The following is a 19,833-nucleotide window of genomic DNA, read 5'->3' as shown; positions in this document are numbered from 1 at the left end:
CTGCTGGATAGGTTTGTCCCGATGAGGCAAGGAAGGGATGGCAGGGTGAAGGAACCTTGGATGACAAGAGATGTGGAACAGCTAGTCAAGAGGAAGAAGGAAGCTTACTTAAGGTTGAGGAAGCAATGATCAGACAGGGCTCTAGAGGGTTACAAGGTAGCCAGGAAGGAACTGAAGAATGGACTTAGGAGAGCTAGAAGGGGACATGAAAAAGTCTTGGCGGGTAGGATTAAGGAAAATCCCAAGGCGTTCTACACTTATGTGAGGAACAAGAGGATGGCCAGAGTGAGGGTAGGGCCGATCAGGGATAGTGGAGGGAACTTGTGCCTGGAGTCGGAGGAGGTAGGGGAGGTCCTAAATGAATACTTTGCTTCAGTATTCACTGGTGAGAGGGACCTGGTCGTTTGTGAGGACAGCGTGAAACAGGCTGATATGCTCGAACAGGTTGAGGTTAAGAGAGAGGATGTGCTGGAAATTTTGAAAGACATGAGGACAGATAATTCCCCGGGACAGACGGGATATACTCAAGGATATTACGGGAAGCGAGGGAAGAGATTTCCGCGCCTTTGGCGATGATCTTTGCGTCCTCACTGTCCACTGGAGTAGTACCAGGCGATTGGAGGGTGGCAAATGTTATTCCCTTGTTCAAGAAAGGGAATAGGGATAACCCTGGGAATTATAGACCAGTCAGTCTTACGTCGGTAGTGGGCAAATTATTAGAGAGGATTCTGAGAGACAGGATTTATGATTATTTGGAAAAGCATAGTTTGATTAGAGACAGTCAGCATGGCTTTGAGAGGGGCAGGTCATGCCTCACAAGCCTTATTGAATTCTTTGAAGATGTGACAAAACACATTGATGAAGGAAGAGCAGTGGATGTGGTGTATATGGATTTTAGCAAGGCGTTTAATAAGGTTCCCCATGGTAGGCTCATTCAGAAAGTAAGGAGGCATGGGATACAGGGAAAGTTGGCTGTCTGGATACAGAATTGGCTGGCCCATAGAAGACAGAGGGTGGTAGTAGATGGAAAGTATTCAGCCTGGAGCTCGGTGACCAGTGGTGTTCCTCAGGGATCTGTTCTGGGACCTCTGCTCTTTGTGATTTTTATAAATGACTTGGATGAGGAAGTGGAAGGCTGGGTTAGCAAGTTTGCCGATGACACGAAGGTTGCTGGAGTTGTGGATAGTGTGGAAGGCTGTTGTAGGTTGCAACGGGACATTGACAGGATGCAGAGCTGGGCTGAGAAGTGGCAGATGGAGTTCAACCTGGAAAATTGTGAAGTGATTCATTTTGGAAGGTCGAATTTGAATGTAGAATACAGGCTTAAAGACAGGATTCTTGGTAGTGTGGAGGAACAGAGGGATCTTGGGGTCCATGTCCATAGATCACTCAAAGTTGCCACCCAAGTTGATAGGGTTGTTAAGAAGGCGTATGGTGTGTTGGCTTTCATTAACAGGGGGATTGAGTTTAAGAGCCGCGAGGTTATGCTGCAGCTCTGTAAAGCCCTGGTTCGACCACACTTGGAATATTGTGTTCAGTTCTGGTCGCCTCATTATAGGAAGGATGTGGCAGCTTTAGAGAGAGTGCAGAGGAGATTTACCAGGATGCTGCCTGGACTGGAGGGCATGTCTTACGAAGAAAGGTTGAGGGTGCTAGGGCTTTTCTCATTGGAACGAAGAAGGATGAGATGTGACTTGATAGAGGGGTACAAGATGATGAGAGGCATAGATAGAGTGGATAGCCAGACACTTTTTCCCAGGGCGGAAAGGGCTATCACCAGTGGGCATAATTTTAAGGTGATTGGAGGAAGGTTTCGGGGAGATGTCAGAGGTAGGTCCTTTACACAGAGAGTGGTGGGTGCGTGGAATGCACTGCCAGCGGTGGTAGTAGAAGCAGATACATTAGGGACATTTAAGCGACTCTTGGATAGGTACATGGATGATAGTAGAATGAAGGGTATGTAGGTAGTTTGATCTTAGAGTAGGTTAAAGGTTCGGCACAACATCGTGGGCTGAAGGGCCTGTACTGTGCTGTACTGTTCTATGTTCTATATACCTCCTTCTTTGTCCTGACCAGACCCACAATATCCCTCATCAACCAAGGGTTCCTACACTTGCCAGCCTTGCCCTTCCATCCAACAGGAACATGCCGGCCCTGAACTCTTCCCATCTCACTTTTAAAAGCCTCCCACTTCGTCCCTTTTCCTGTAAACAGCCTCTCCCATTCAACTTTTGAGAGTTCCTGTCTGATGCCATCAAAATTAGCCTTCCCCCAATTTAGGACTTCAACCCGACGACCAGTCCTATCCTTTTCCATAACTATCTTGAAGCTAAGTTATGGTCACTGGTCCCAAAGTGCTCCCCCACATCAACCACCTGCCCAACCTCATTTCCTAAGAGGAGGTTGAGTGTAGCCCCTTCTCTAGTAGGGCCATCCACATACTGCTTCAGAAAACTATCCTGGACACACTTAACAAATTCTTCCCCATCTGATCCCTTAGCACTAAGGCAGTCCCAGTCAATATTAGGGAAGTTAAAATCACCTATTATTACAACCCTATAATTCCTACACCGAACTATGATTTCTCTACATATATGCTCCTCCACTTCCCTCTGACTATTGGGGGGCCTATAGTATAATCCCATCAAAGTGATCACCCCTTTCTTATTTCTAAGTTCTACCCATATGGCCTCGCTGGACATTCCCCCTGGGATATCCCCACTAAGTACTGCCGTGATGTCCTCCCTAATCAATAGTGCAACTCCCCCTCCTCTCTTACCTCCACCTCTGTCACGCTGGAAGGATCGGTACCCCGGAACATTGAGCTGCCAGTCCTGCCCATCCCTCAACCACGTTTCGTAATAGCTTTAATATCACAATCCCATTTACTGATCTATGCTCCAAGTTCGTCTGCCTTACCTGTAAGGCTTCTTGCATTAAAGTAAATGCAGTTTAGCCTATCAGACCTTACACGCTGCTCCCTGTCCTGCCCCTGCCCGGCCTGTCTACTGGACTTGCTTGCTTTAACCTCTACATTTGCCTCAACTATCTCATCAGAGAGACTACTACTTTGTGTCCCAATTAGGGTGGGATTTCTGGCAGTGCAAAGAAGTGTGGTGAGGCAGAACTCCTGCCTACTATTTCAGCCTTGTGAAATCCCTGAGGTAGGGCCTACCATAATAGGGGCAAGTGTCACACCAGGTACAGCATCCACCCACTCAGTCAGAGTACCACCCCTGTTAATCCAAAGTGGGGAGCCACAGGCCAATCTTTTTTTTATTTATTCATTCATGGGATGCAAGTTCACACAGGTCTTGCTATTACATTGGCAGTCTCGGAATCAAACAGCAATTTACCTCACGGAGATTAATTGTTATTCAAATCTTTCCTGATGGTGACCATTTGCAGTGTAAAATGGCGCTTGTGTTTGCTTTCTTCAGGGCCTTAGGATGACATATCTGGTGGAATTCCTGGGGTGACCCAGGAATGTCCCCAGATGTACCCCAAGCTGAGATTTGGACATCGGGTGCACAGGCAGTAAAGGGAACTGTCTCTCAGAATTTGACAATGATTGGAAAATAAGACAGAAAACCTGTGGATGTGTTCTTTTCTGTTCTTCTGGCCCAATTTTGCCCCATGGAGGAGAATTTACGGTTTGATGTTTATAATGGCATCAGTGTTTCCCTTTTGTACCCACAGGTATTACTGGTTTAACTTTATGCTATGTACACTACCCTTAAGTCACAGCCATTCAGCGGATTTATGTTGGTTTTTCTATAAAGGCTGGACACTGAGTCATAGATTGTACCAGGCAACATAAGCAAAAAGAAACAAACAGGACTGAAAACACATACCAACAGAATGAACCATTTTATCACAGGAACTCACAATTGAAGTTATACTCGATCCGTTTGAACAATCATGTCAAATTATTAGATTTTAAGATCTTGTGGATTTTTAAAAAATTCACTAGCTTCCCAAAAACAGAAAAGAAATTTATAACAATGATTCTATAATTTTACAACAATTTTAGGGGTAGTTTAGCAATGTAATAAGAATGTGGAAAAGATTTTTTTTAAACTTAGACACGTGACTACCATGACTAAGCTTCTTTCTTTCTTCTCAGTATCAACATTAATTTATAAGTAATCCCTTTCATTTCCATCCATTCTATGAATAATGTCATACTGTACCTGTACTTAATACTTTTTACTGGAATCTTCAGAATATTACCACCCTCTAAGGGAAGCTGCACTGTCCCACTTTCTGCAACTTCAAGCATTCTTTGAGCTTCCTATAAAGGGTTTTAAGGCACAAAGTTATACATAGGATGCTACTTTTGCAAGAGGTCATTGTAAAAATGACCTTATATGAAACATTAAGAAAAAACAAAGTATTCTTTGAAAATGTACCATTTTCTAAACCTTTGTAGTTCCGTTCTGTCTTATTCTTGCAAATGTCACTCAGTAAAAACTTAAAATCTTTTAAAACATTTTCAAAAAAGGCAAATACCTGAATATGCTGAAGCTACATTAATCAGGAAGGGAGCTCAAAATTGGGAATATTAAACCTCATTAAAAACTGTACTGCTTTTGTCATTCCTAAAGCAACTGCAGTTAATTTTAAGTTTAGGTGTCACAGCGGAAATGATTAAGCATTTTTGGACTCATGAATAAAATGAGCATTTAATACCCTAAAATAGTTTTAACAATAAAATGAATGCATAAATGCTACTGGAAACGCAACACTACATTAAAGTTATTAATGATTAACAGATTTCAGTGCACAAATTGGCTGCTGTGTTGGCCTACATAACTGTGATTGCACTTCAAAAATAATTAATTGGCTGAAAAGCACTTTAGAATGCTCCGAGAATGTGATACAGCCAGCTTCATCAACTGTGTGTATAAAAGGCATCTGAACTGAAGACTGGAATCAGCCATATTTATGGCATGCTAATTTAAAAATCAAGTCTGAGCTATTGTACAAAAGTAACTACTTCACCCTAGACATATGCAAAAAATCATGGCAAGTTTCAACCAAACCAGGGAAGATCCACATGGCCCAGTCAATAGCTTGCATGAAGACCTTTGAACCAATAGGTAATGAATATACGCACATCAGGCAGGTACTCACACTTACTTTCCTTGGTGAAATAAATTTTTAATGAACTTTCATGAATCAGAAGTTAAAAATCTGGAATTCCTCTCTTTGTATGCTGGGAATGGAAAATCAGCAAGAATTCTATTCCAGTGGAACTCTGTCCTTTTTATGATGAGTCTCAGTTATATAAGAACATAAGAGCAGGAGGAAGCCATTCGAACCTGCTCCATCATTCAATACGATGATGGCTGATGATCCTGCACTATCTCCATATTCCTCAATTCCCTTAGTATCCAAAAACCTACCAATCTCTGTCTTGAATATATTCAACAACTGAGCATCGACAATCCTCTAGGGTAAAGAATTCCAAAAATCCACAACACTTTGAAGAAATTTCTCCTCATCTTACTCCTAAATGGCCTTATTCTGAGACTGTGACCTCAAGTTCCAGACTCTGCAGCCAGGGGGAGCATCTTCCCAGCAGCTACCCTACAAAGTCCCTTAATTTCAAGTTTCCCTGAGATCACCCCTCATTCTTCTAATCTAGGGAATACAGACCTAATTTACTCAATCTCTCCTCATAGGACAATCCCCTCGTCACAGGCATCAGGCTAGTGAACCTTCATTGCATTCCCTCCAAGGCTAGCATGTCCTTCCTTAAGAAAAGAGACGAAAACTGTACACAGTACTCCTGGTATTGCCTCACCAAGGTCCTATACAACTGCAACAAGACTTCACTCTTACACTCCAATTCTTTTCTAATAAGGGCTAACATATGATTTGCTTTCCTAATTGCTTGCTATACCTGCAAGTTAACTTTGTGATTCGTGTACAATGACACCCAAGTCCTTTCGAATACCAATATTTCCCGGTCTCTCACTATTTAAAAAATATTCTGCTTTTCTATTTTTCCTTCCAAAGTGGATAACTTCACACTTCCCTACATTATATGCCATCTGCCATGTACTTGCCCACTCACTTAACCTGCCTCTATACCTTTACAGCCTCATTGCATCCTCCTCACAGGTTAGTTTCCCATCTAATTTTGTATTGTCAGAAAACTTGAATATATTATCCTCATCTAAGTTACTAATTAAGGTTGTAAATAGCTGATGCCAAGCACTAACCCCCGCAGTACCTCAATCATTATAGCCTACCAACTCGAAAATGACGCAACTTTGTGTTCGTTAACCAGTCCATAATCCATGCTGATATATTACCCCCAATCACATGAGCCCTAATTTTCTACAATAACCTCTTTTGTGGTCCTTTATTGAATGCCTTTTGAATGCACTACATCCACTGGTTCCCCCTTATCTACCCCGATAATTGCAACCTCAAAAAACTCAATATATTTGTCAAATGTAATTTCCCTTTTATAAATCTACATAGAGAATCATATGATTATTCAGAGTCAAAGTGTTCTGTTACCATATCCCTAATAATAGATTCTAGCATTTTTCCTACTGGTGTCAGGATAACTTGCCTATAGTTACCCTGTTTTTTTCTCTCCTTCCTTTCTTTAATAGTGGGGGTCCGAAGGCGTGGGAGTTCCGGCAACCAGCCGGAATATGGGCATGGGATGGCTGTCATGACGAGGGAAGTAATTATTCATCAACTTTAAATTGATTAACGTATTTTAATTAGGTCCCCGTCGCCAAGTGACGCAGGGGCCGCCACTGCCAGTAATATGTGGCAGGACCTTCCCGGCCTCAAGGCCTGTGGCGGGCCTCTCCCGGAGGTATTTTCCAGGCTCCTCCCCCCCACCGCCGGCCACAACCCCTGACGTCGGGGGGCTGGTAAAATCCAGCGGACTGTCTTTAGGTTTATCTTTTATTCTGTTTTACCCTGTTACTTTGAAGCTGAAAGCAAAGTTCTTGTGGAAGAAACGGATTGCATACGAGAATTTGTGCATTCAGAATCATCTTTTTTCACTAATGTTATCCCAGTTGATGTGGAAACTTGTAACTCATGAGTTTGTTGCCAAAAGCGTTTTGCTGGAGCTTAGAGAAATCCGGTTTCATAGGAGGGTTTTCACGCAGCTCTAAATTGTTGTACTCATTATTTAAATAAGACCCAACCCTGATAAATTCTTGACTTTAGTTCCTGGGGACAACTGTCAGTGTCAGAAATGCCTACCTCTAATAGGTGGGAGCTTCATTTAAATATCTATTTAATGATGAGTCCACCCTACACACATTTCTCTAAATTCAGGCCACAGGACATTGTTTCTAAAGGATATCAATATAAAATGGGTGTCCAAAATTGCTGGGGAACCAGCTGTGGTGCTTAAAAGGCAAAAGGAAGTAATTATCATAGAATGATACAGCACTGAAGACCATTCGACCCCCTGTGCCAGCTCTTTCAAAGAGATATCCTATTAGTCTTTCACCATAACCTTGATTTTCTTCCTTTGCAATTTTCTTTTGAAAATTACTATTGAATCTGCTTCCACCATGCTTCCATGCAGTGACTTCCAGATCATTGTTCCCTTCTCTTTAAATTTCACTTACATTTTTCCACTTCCACTTCTAACGTCTTCCCTTCACCAATCCAAATCTGCAGCTGAAGCTACCCTAATAAACTGACCTCAGAAAATACAGATCTATTTGACTGTGTAAAACATAGCACTCTCTGTTCAAATATAAGCTGCAGCCAACATGGAAAATCTAGGCTGCAGGGAATAAGCAGAGCAATAACAAAAAACAGAACTCTTAATTTGCCCTGCTCAAATGGCATTTCTTACAAATTACTGAGCAGCACTTTAGATATCTTCAGCCCAAACTATCTTATTCTCCTTGTTAAAAGGAATTGCCATCTTCTCTAAAGTAGAAATGTAAATGAAGAGAAGTGTCATAAAATCTCAACCTACTGTACCATGAATATAGTCCACACCATTTGTGGAGTGTTCATGTCAATAGTTTTTGAAAGCACATTGAAAAAAATTTTTCCCTTCCTTTTTTTTTCCTTCCTGTGAGAAGGTAAAATATTCCTTCTTCTACCCCTGTGGAGAGGCAGATGAGCAGAAATGGCAAAGCCTAGAGGTGTAGCGGTTAAGAGGAAGGCAAAAAGTGAAGTACTGGTGCAGTTGCTGACCTGCTATTTTTACAGGTCATTATTAAATTATGTTCGATTTAATGCATTCAACTGCATTTTGAGTTTGATCTGGAAGAAGCTGAATACCCTGTTATATGGTATTTATGTGCATTTGTCTCTAAAGCAGCAGGGTGTAGGATTCTCCAATGAACAGATCCCTCTACAGCTAAGGACGTTTGGATATAAATGTCAGTCTAGAATGAAGTTTGAACTTAAGTTCAGTGCTATGGTGTTGTATCTACCAGGTCTGTCCAAATAAAAGCATTTTTTACATGCCAATTTTTTCACCTGATAATGGAACATATTTCTGCAGAAGTATGAAATACAAAAGATAAAGAAAAACTCTCATACATATAGCACCAATCACATCCTCAGGGTTGTTATGTAGGTAAACACAGCAGCCAATTTGCAGACAGCAAAGTGTCACACTAGAAAATTAGATCAAACGATCAGTTAATCTGTTCTTGGTGGTTTTGATCAACTGATAAATGTTGACCAGGACATCAGGGGAATGCCATTACTCTTCTTTAAAAATTGCAATGCGATCTTTTATGTCCATCTTAACAGGCAGAGTTGGTTTAATGCGGGTTGGAACAACAGCCCCTCAGACAATGCAATATGTTGTTCTGAAGCGGAGCTTGATCACATAACTTTGACTCAAAAATATGAGTGCTTTCACTGAATCAAGCTCTGTCAAGTAATCATAACCCTTTATGAACTGCATTGCATTTTGCAGTCCAGCACAAAAAAGCTACCCTTATGAATTGCCACTCCAAAAGAGGCCAAAAACCGATCTGAAATTTCAAAGTTCTATAAATTTTCTAAAAATAACATTAGACAGAAACCAGTAACTTGTTCTAATCAAAGAGTTGACAAAATTGTAATACAAATAAAAAAGAATCCTGTTAAAAATGAGTCACCTGTCAACATGAAAAGCATAAGCTACTTACCTTCCAATGAGAGCAAAGGCACTGCACTGTTGTCTATAGCATTAATAAATGAATTTAAAAACAACTTTGCAATTTACTACAAAAGCCACTGAAGAGCTGCAGTTCAAATCAAGGGATTTGTTCACTCAATATACTTCATTTATTTTGGGCCGTTGTCGGGAAATCTATAACTCAATTTTATTTTCTACATACAGAAGTGCAAATTCTTTACAAGTTCTTTGCAGAAAGACTTTACAAGCCATTCTTCACAATTTAAACATTTTCCAAGGAAATCAATGCATTTTGATTCAAAGCAGTCAAAATGTAACCAAAGAGAAAAGTCTGATAATCCAGGATTCCATGTTCAAATATTTGGAGTGCAATAGTAACATTGACCCAAATGAGCCAAGTTGCAAACATCTGCATTTCTTTGCTTCACTGTTCCCTATTTAAATTATTTCTTCAATATCAAGTGAAAAATCAATAAAGAACAATTGTGCTTATGGGAGTCAATGGAGAGAGGTGGATGGTAATCTGTACATTTGTCTCTCTTTATACTTCTGAAATACCCCTATTATAAATAACCAAAGACATACCCATGGTGGTTTAGATCCATTCTTCATTTTCTAGAGCAAAATGAGTGTGCAGGAGAAAAAGCAGACAGAGGTCAGTCCCTTCAGAAATTACATAAAGCAAGCAGGGCAAACTATGTGTGAACCTGTTCACCGTCAATTTTTAAACTGCCAAGCAGAACAGCGGTGACAGTAAAATTAAAGTAAACTAAAGCTGCAATATCATAAACAAAAGCATACCTCCGGAACTGATCATTTTGGATAGTCTCTTTCACTTATCACCCAGTTTATTCTGCTGATGGGAATACTATGGCATTGTAGCAGATAATGCAATATCTTTTATAGATCTTATCCCATTGCTAGATTACACCTAGTAAAAAGGACAATGTCCAGAAGCACTTTACAATTGAAACTTTGTTCTCTAAGTTACAAGGAGACAATTGCTCAACAGTATTTGTTTTTGTTGGAAAGAGGCTTAAGTTTAAGCCAGCTATATAAATTATCTGGTGACCTATAGCTATTTTAGTGTGTTATGAGAGTGCTTCTATTTTTTTTGTAAAATATGTTTTAAAGACTTATAGTTGAATTATGGACATTGATTCATCTGGCATCTTGAAGATGCTGAACTTTGTGCTATTTTTTAAAAAGTCACCAGAAGGTTCCTGGACTTGGCTTGTAAACAAGTTTTATTGGAAGGCACCTGTCTGTGGATAATCACCCAGCAGGGATTGTTTTTGACTGTTGTTTACAAAGAAGTGACAAGTCAAAATTTATAGAGGTCAGGAGGCTTGACTCTGGACTGTTTTTAGTTTCAGTTTGAACTGTTACAACAGTCAATTGGTTTTTGCCTGTCAGAAGATGACCCAGCCCATCTCTCGCTTGAAAAAAGAAATCCTGCATACAGTGGGTCAGTTTCCAACTGTATTTGAAGAAACCCTGCGTTTCGAATGTGTGGGAACTAAAACCCTTGTTGCTGCATTTCTGCTGCAAGACCTATCTGAAGCCTGCACTTCTTGGAAAGCCTACCCAAACTGATCTTCGACATTGCTTGGAAAAAACTGTTCTAAGAAGATCCCAATGACAGCCATCTATACACATTTGGGATGTAGAACCAAAACAAAGGACATCTTTCCATCCATTCTTTTATTTTCTTCAACTATGAGCAAGTACTCCGCTTAAGTTTCTTCTGTTTTCTTTGCAATAGCGCTATAAGCAAAAATCCCTTTTATTTTTCTGGTTAATCGATGTATATGTGTGTGTATGCGTGAGAGAGAGGCTAAAATAAATAAGGGGCTTTAATATTTCAATGTGTGTGTTTATGTTTTACTTCAATATCGGTTAAGACTTGTTTTATAATAAACTGATCATATAGCCGCCTGTCTTAGTCACATGACTACCCTGCTGGCCAACCTGGGGAGTTTTAAATTGTAGAGACAGTGGCCGGACTTTTTCCCCAGGGCCGATGCGCCCGAAGTGGATCAGGACCCCGATCATGCTCCGCGTCGTCTGCCGCCGGCATCACGCGCTGTTCACCTAATCAGCGGGCCCACGGCTTAACTGCGAAAAGAAATGGTGCCGCAGGCGGGAACTTCAGCATCATTGGGGGCGGGGCTACATACGCGGAAGGCTGATTGTAAGCCCTACATAAAGGATTACTGATTTTAAACAGAGCAGTGAGTTCCCATTTGATGTAAAGAAAGATACAACTGTTTTAAGGTCTGGAGATTTCAAAGGCTCCATACACTGAAACAAAGAAAGACTGGGAGACAAAAATATTGCTGTTAGAGGTGATGGAGGGCAGAAACAATCGTGTTGCCCCCTGCTTTTCTGACTATTCACTGCAGGTCCTCCTCCAGGCCGTTGAGGAGACAAGAGACATTCTGTTCAGCTCAGATGGGGGAAGAAGACCCTCCGAAGTGACCAAGAGGGCCTGGCTGGAGGTTGCAGAGGAGATCAGCAGCCAAGGCATTGTGAGGCGTACATGGATGCAGTGCCGCAAGCACCTCTGCCCGGGTAAGGGGCATTCCTCATTCATCTAACCGGTTATGTGCCAAGGGAGATTTTTTGTGTACCCATGATGCAATGTGGAAGCCCTGTATGATCAATGCCTGGCTGCTGCCTTGAAATGGGACGCATGCTGGGCAAGTCTGAGATGTACGCTGATGCTGTGGTGTTAAATTTGCCCCCAACACTGTCACAGCAATGAAATGCAACACCAACTCTTTGGGTGACAGCCTCATATGCCACTGACTATGAATAAAATAAGTATCTTTGTTTATTCAGCAAAAGAGGGCACATAATGCCCGGGAGAGGTCACGTACTGGTGGTGGCATAGCCACCCAGGCATTCCTCACCAAGATGGGAGGAGGATGCCTTAACTATTGCAGGGGAAGGAGGACGCGCCGTGGTAGATGGCGAGGCCGGTTTACCTGGCCATGAGAGTGAGTGTTCCAGAATGTAACACTTCTTTATTTGGGGGGGGGGGGTGAGGCTGCGCTACTGTGCCAATGATTTGGTGAATGTCAAATGCACTGAATGTTGCCCTCAATTGTAACATCACCCAGATGTAACAATGCTGGAGGCACAAACTTGTGATTAACTCTGGACTGATGATGAAACTGATCACAATGCTTTTCCCAACAGGTGAAACCCAGCATTTGCCAGGAAGCGTTACCGTTGCCCGATCATCCACCTCTGAAGTGGAAGAGGGCGCCTCAGAGGGTGCACCGTCACATCATTGCGACGCACCAAGTACCACACCAGATACTGACACTTCGGTTGGGATGACTGTGTCTGGGGAATCAATGTCACATACTGGTGTGAGCACAGCACAGTTGCCGGGCCAGACACCAGATGCAGAATCGGCCGATGCACCACACACTCGGAAGAGAGTGGGATGCCATGCCAGTGCAGAGCCGCAAGCTGATGACGTGCCTCTGAGATCTTCCTTTCGTCGGGTGATGTTGCAGGTGCAGAATGCAGTCCATGGAAATCTGGCGGAGTTGCATGAGACATTGCACACTATGACTCATACTCTGGAGACATCCATCCAGTGTATGAGTTCAGCAAACTCACAGGCATTTGAACATTTGGCTTCCTCCATTGATAGACTGGCGGCTGCAGTGGTGGGACCAGTTCTTCATGCAATTCGGGACCTCAGAGCGACTGTGGCCTCGTTGGACCAGAGCATCAGAGAGCATAATCTGATGCAACTGCGCCAGGTTGAGGACACTCAGCGCTCTGATGCCACCATTGAAGACCACAAGAGCCTCATGAGGGCACAGGGGCAGCAGATCGCATATGGGAACTCCTCTCATTGCGCTTCTGATGCATCCTGCAGCTCCTTGCTCCCTCAGCCAGGGACATGTGAACTGCTAAATCCCGGGGTGATAGAGGGTGCTCATGATATTTATCATGAGAACCCCGAGATGCCAGGGCCCTCACGGCCGCAATCATGCAGAGGATGTCCGCCCAAGTCATCAAAAACAGGGCGGCAACAAGATCAGCCACCTGCCTCTGGTGGCGAGGGATCATGTACATGAATGAGCATGCGTAAACGGATTAAGAAAACACTTTAGTTTAGTTTAGTTTAGAGATACAGCACTGAAACAGGCCCTTTGGCCCACTGAGTCTGTGCCGACCATTAACCACCCATTTATATACTAATCCTACACTAATTCCATATTCCTACCACATCCCCACCTGCCCCTATCTTTCCCTACCACCTACCTATACTAGGGACAATTTATAATGGCCAATTTACCTATCAACCTGCAAGTCTTTGGCATATGGGAGGAAACCGGAGCACCCGGAGGAAACCCACGCAGACACAGGGAGAACTTGCAAACTCCACACAGGCAGTACCCAGAATTGAACCCGGGTCGCTGGAGCTGTGAGGCTGCGGTGCTAACCACTGCGCCACTGTGCCGCCACTGGTGCACTGGGTGACTTGAAGTACATTTATTTGATTTGTAAAACAATAGTGTTTGATTAAATTGGAGATTTTATCATTGGACATGTCATTCCTGAAGTCAGATATTACATAGTTAGTCAACTCAAGTTGTCTCAAATGTGAGGCCGCGTACTTGGGTTGCATTCCTCATGATGTGATGGATTGATTATTCGCTTTGTCTCACCCCCTAAAGGTTAGAGATTTTGCACTGTCAGATCCTCACAATAATTAATGTCATAAAGCAGATTGAAATGTGTGAAGATTTATATCATTTCAACTGAAACACGTTCCAATTAGAGATTCCCTTCTTTCTCTAGCAGTTAGAGCCAAGTTACACTGAGCTTCCTCTCCATGATCATTAGACTGATGCCCATCTTCCTCATCAGAAACGTCATCATCATCTGATGACACATCGCACTGACATTCATAATTCTCTAGGGCATCTCCATGTTCAATCGCCAGGTTATGCAAGGCACAGCAGACGACAATGATTCTGGAAACCCTCGACGGTGCGTACTGCAGTGATCCATCAGAGTGGTCAAGACACCTAAATTTCATCTTTAGGAGGCCTATAGTTTGCTCGATTGTCACTCGGGTGGCCACATGGCTCCCGTTGTATCTTTCCTCCACCTCACCCCTTGGGTTCCTCGCAGGTGCCATGAGCCATGTCTTCAGAGGATAACCCCTGTCGCCAAGTATCCATCCCTCCATTCTGTGTGGAGGACTGAAAATTGCAGGCACCTGTGAGTTGTGGAGAATGAAAGAATCATGACAACTACCAGGGTAACGTGCACACACCTGCATGATTCGCTTCCGATGATCACAGAGGAGCTGAATGTTCATTGAATCCCTTGCGGTTCATGAATGCCCCCGACTGTCCTACTGGTGCTCTAAGGGCCACATGAGTACAGTCCATCACGCCCTGTACCATTGGGAAGCCGGATATAATGCTGAAGTCTCTGGCTCTCTCAGCCTGACTGGTGTTGTCCGTCTTGAACGTGATGAAATGGTCAGCACGTTGAAACAATGCATCAGTCACAACCTTTATGCAATGGTGCGCTGCTGATTGTGAGACACCGCACAAGTCTGCAGCTGAGGCTTGGAAGGAGCCAGATGCATAAAAGTTAAGAGCTACTGTGACCTTTAGAGCGACTGGCATTGGATGGCCACAGAGACAGTTTGATGCAACATCCACTGCCAGTATCTCACAAAGAGATGTGACAGTCTCCCGTGACAGCCGCACTCTTCTTCTGCAATGGCGTTCTGACAGCTGCAGGTAGATCAGACGCGTTCGGTATGCCCTTACTACTGGGTAGGCACGTCTCCTGACATTTCGTCGCTCCCGGGTGACTCTGTGAACTACTCTCCCTCCAGCAGCATGAGGATGCACTGGTGCAGCTTGCTGTACGTTCCCCTGACCATTTGTACTTCTGTCACTCATTGAATCACAACTCCTCATCTGATGATCCACCTCCAGAGTGAACAATTCCCAATGTTGAACAGCAGAACAAATGCTTTGACCACAGGTAATAGCTTCCAGCTTTTGTGACTGGCTCACTTCAGGTACTTCCTTCAGGCAATAACTAATATTGCATGCGTCCCTATCAGCAGTGCATAACATTCAGATTAAACCTTCTGCACAACCTGCAAGTTACAACCTTTCTTAGGACACACAAATAACATCAGCATGAATAAAGTTCAATAAATTCATTTTTACCTCCAACTCCCTCATGAATCAATGCCTGCCGCCCTTTTGAACCTGCCGGGTTCCCGACACGCCCCACGACCCGATTAACGGCCGTAAAATCAGATACGTAGCATAAAATCTCTGTCAATTGGATTCTGAATTACCTTAAGTACTTCTCAATTGATGTTAGTCCGGCGGCAAGCGCAAACCCGATCGTGCCCAACTTCCCACGCTGGTTAAATTGCGTCAGCGTGTAATGATGCCGGGGACCCGGCCCGACATCTTCGCGCGCCATTTTTCCCTCCGCTCAACCCCGACGGGACCAGATTCTTAACGGTAAAATTCCGGCCAGTGTTTGAACTGGAAGAAAGCTGTTTGCTCCTGGACTGAGAAGACAACCTCCTATCTCTTTCTCACGGAACTCCAAAGTCATTGAAGACACATGAACCCCAAGAGAAAAGAGTCTCCTACAGCGAACAAGGTTTAAGAAGAATACTGGGCCCCAACAAAAAGCAAGATCTGCAGAGTGCTCGAAGACCCGTAACAAAAACTCTTCAGATATTGCTTCAAACTTAAGGGTGGCACAGTGGTTAGCACTGCAGCCTCACAGCTCCAACGACCCGGGTTCGGATCTGGGTACTGCCTGTGTGGAGTTTGCAAGTTCTCCCTGTGACCGCGTGGGTTTCCGCCCACCGCCAAAGACTTGCAGGTTGATAGGTAAATTGGCCATTGTAAATTGCCCCTAGTGTAGGTAGGTGGTAGGAGAATGGTAGGGATTATGGGATTAATCTAGGAGAGGATGTGGTAGGGAATATGGGATTAATGTAGGATTAGTATAAATGGGTGGTTGATGGTCAGCACAGACTCGGTGGGCCGAAGGGCCTGTTTCAGTGCTGTATCTCTCTATGACTCTATGACTTTAACTTTTCCACTTTATTTCTTCTGCTCTTTTCTGTCCCTTTCTGCATGTGTGTATCATGTATGCATACTAGCGTGTGTGCGTTGTGTATCCGTCGGCATTAACCGAATTAGAGTTTAAGTTTAATAAAATTTTACTTTTCTTTAAACCTAAGAAAACCTGTGTTTATGCTGGTTTCTTTGCCTTATAATTAGAATGCGGTGAACAAGGATTCACCAGGGGGGAGCTAAAAACAGTGCGTTTAAAAATAAAACCCTGTTACAGCAAGATCAGGTGAAGGCTGAAAGGGAACCCTAGACCTCTTTCTCACCAGGCAGTAACAAGATACTTAACCATGGTTAAGCTAATAGCATTGGCAGCAAAATTGGGGTTAGAGTTATAACCAAGAGCTAAGAAAGCAGACATAATTGAAATAATAGCACAACATTTACAATTGTAAGAAGAAAGCAAACGAGGGCAGTGCAGTTGTATTAGCTAAAATTCAGTTACAGATGAGGTAGCTTGAACTTGACAAGGCAAAAGAAACAGAAATAGAAATAAGAAAACTTGAGCAGGAAAAATAATAGAAAAAAAACTTGAGCTTGAGAAGGAATTGACAATGAAAAAACTTGAACTAGAATTTCAAACAGAAAAACAAGAAAGGGATGAAGTTAAAAGCTAAATCAAAAGGGTAGCCTTGACTTCAAGGAAAATACCGGTGAGGAAAGATCTGACTCCAGCCTGGGGCCCAGTGGAGAGCTGTCTAAATGTGTGCAAGCCTTCCCTATGTTTGATGAAACGGACATAGAGACATTTTTCTTGAAAAGATAGCTAAACAGATAAAGTGGCCAAAGGAAAGCTGGACACTGCTAATGCAAAGCAGGTTGATGGGCAGAGCTCATGACATTTATGCCATGCTTTCTGAGGAGGGTTCTGCAGATTATGAGATGGCAAAAAAGGCTATTCTCATGACATATGAATTAGTCCCTGAAACTTAGACAGAAATTTCGGGTCCTCTGGAGATTATCTGGGCAGACTTGTATAAAATTTGAGGGGGTAAATGTCATGCTAGGCCCCCACCTGCCAAGAATGTGGCACATCAATTTTGTCATGAACATTGATTTTGAACTGCTGTTGGAGTGAGGAAATGACTTCTTAAATAGATCAGCCATGGCTGGAAAAAAAACATTTACGTATGAGCAGGTAACAAAGGTGAGGAAGCGTATTCCAGGGCCTGCTAAGGAGGATACAATCCACAAGGGCCAGGACTGGTTATACCAGCTGGTCACATGACTAACTGGCTGTTGCAGGGTTTTCTTTTGAACTGGCCACAGGGTTTTTGAACTCAAAGACTGTTTGCTCCTGGACTGAGAAGATCTGTCCTGTCTGCTCCCATCTCTTTCTCACAAGCCTCTGAATCTGAAGACACATGAACCCCAAGAGAGAAAAGTCTCCTACAGCAAACAAGGTTCAAGAATACTAGGCCCCAACGAAAAGCAAGATCTACCTACAATCAAAGACTCTACAGTGAGCTCGAAGAACCATAACAGAAACTCTTCAGATCTTGCCTCAAATGTTTCCACTTTATTTTTCTTCTGCTCTTTTCTGTCTCTATTTGCATGTGTGTATCGCGTAAGCATGCTAGCATGGGTGCACCGTGTATCTGTAGGCGTCAACTGAATTAGAGTTTAAGTTCAAGTTTAATAAATTTCAACTTTTCTTCTTCAAACCCAAGAAAACCTGTTTGTGCTGGTTTCTTTGCCTTATAATTGGAAAATGGTGAACAAGGATTCACCAAGGGGGAGCTAAAAACAGTGTTTTAAAAATTAAATCCTGTTACAATAAGACCAGGTGAAGGCTGAAAGGGACCCCTGGACACCTTTCTCACCTGGTCGGAACAGTAAAGCATATTAATTTTGATCGCTGGATACAGGCACTAAAAGATGGAAGTCACGTATGAAAATCTTTGGGAACAAATTCTGCCGGAAGAATTTAAAAATTCACTCCCTCAGTTAGTTAGAACCCATGCAGAGAACCAGAAGGTTTCAACAGCCAGACGGGCAGTGGAAATTGCTGATGGTTATGAGCTTCTGCAGAAGCCCAAACACTTTGTCCGTCACCCCCACAAACCCGAGAAGGATAGAAGGTGGGAGGGTGAAAGGAAGGCAAATAGCCGGGGACAAGGAGGAACAACTGGGAATGTCCCAGGATCTCCTCCTCAGGTCAGAAAGGAAGAAGCTGAGGGTGGAAGTGAGGCCCGCAAGCCTAAATGTTACCATTGTCACAAGATGGGACATCTTCGTGCAAAATGCTAGAAGTTGGGGTACACAAAGCCAATGCAGAGAAAGGTGCCCTGACCAAGAGTACAGCAGATCAGACTGTAGCTTTGACGGCAGCTGTAAAGTCAAATACAGAAACTAAATGAGTGCAGGGTAGAGGCCTGCTTTAGATCGGGAAAAAGAACCCGACACAAACCCAACCGAACCACAACGGGCCTGATCCCGACCCGGCCCGAAATTAGTTGGCCCGACCTGAGCCAACCATCCCTTTACATACGTTCCTGACATCGAACCTGTAAGAATCTGCAGCGCATGCGCAAGACGTCATAGAGACGTCACTTGCTCTCTGCACAGACTCAGTTTCGTTCCGGACTCCCAGCTGAAGTACGTTTTTTTATTTTTAACACTCAAGAGCAGAGCACTGACCGTGTGCGTCCGGCCCAACCCGACCCGACTCGATCTGGACTCTGCCCGACCTGACCCGAGCTCGAAAGTCGGCCCCAGAAGATGGGACCGACCTGACCCGAACCAGGCACATGTCGTCGGGTCCCGTAGCAGGCCTCTAGTGCAGGAATTGTGAATAAGATACTTGAGAGTTATCAGGAATTCTTGTCAAATGGAAAAGTAACTCCTTATCCCTCAAGTGAGGCAGGCAAACGTATAGTTATACTTAGGGATACAGGAGCCAATCAAACTCTTTTGCTGGGGAAAGGCATAACATTTCCACCAGAGAGCACACTGAATGCTAAAGTTTTAGCGAATTGTATTGGTGGGGAATATACACCCGTACCTTTTGTACCGGGTGCACCTAGAGTGTGACCTAATGTCTGAAACGGTAACTGTAGGAGTTGTCCATAGTTTGCCAGTAGACGGAATTGACCTACTTCTGGGAAATGATTTGGCTGGAGCAAAAGTACAGAACAGTTACAGGAAAAGGTTCCAGGAGTTTTTCCTTTGTGTGTAATAACCCAAGCAATGGCTAAACAAGTTCCATTGTCGGAGGTAAAATTGGCACCACAGACAGCTGAATATCTGAAACTTTCTTTGGGATTTGGATAATCTGAAGGGAATGTTTAATAAGTCTTCTCTGATCACAGCTCAGTGAGCTGATCCAGAGTTAAATAAAGTGGCACGATCAGCTCAAACAGAAAGGAGTTCTAGAAGGCTATTATATTAAATATGGGATTCTGATGAGGAAGTGGAGACCTCCTCACAGACCTGTGGACGAAGAATGGACAGTAGTTCATCAGATGGTGGTACCGCCTAAGTATCGCTGGAAACCATAAAATTCCTAAAGCAGGGACAACTGCAACCTGC

At 43.4% G+C, this 19,833-nt stretch overlaps 1 protein-coding gene across 1 annotated transcript in view; it reads right to left on the bottom strand.

Annotated features, from left to right (window-relative positions):
- LOC137380633 (sodium bicarbonate cotransporter 3-like) overlaps positions 1 to 19,833 on the bottom strand; it is a 249,305-nt gene that overhangs the window by 9,051 nt on the left and 220,421 nt on the right. The window contains exon 20 of the mRNA XM_068052777.1: positions 4,194 to 4,294. Within this exon, the coding sequence (XP_067908878.1) occupies positions 4,194 to 4,294 (101 nt within the window). The remainder of the gene's footprint in view (positions 1 to 4,193; positions 4,295 to 19,833) is intronic.

The sequence above is a fragment of the Heterodontus francisci genome, chromosome 2 (assembly GCF_036365525.1).
Source record: "Heterodontus francisci isolate sHetFra1 chromosome 2, sHetFra1.hap1, whole genome shotgun sequence".
Lineage (NCBI taxonomy): Eukaryota > Metazoa > Chordata > Chondrichthyes > Heterodontiformes > Heterodontidae > Heterodontus > Heterodontus francisci.
This window is presented reverse-complemented; position numbering and strand designations above follow the sequence as displayed.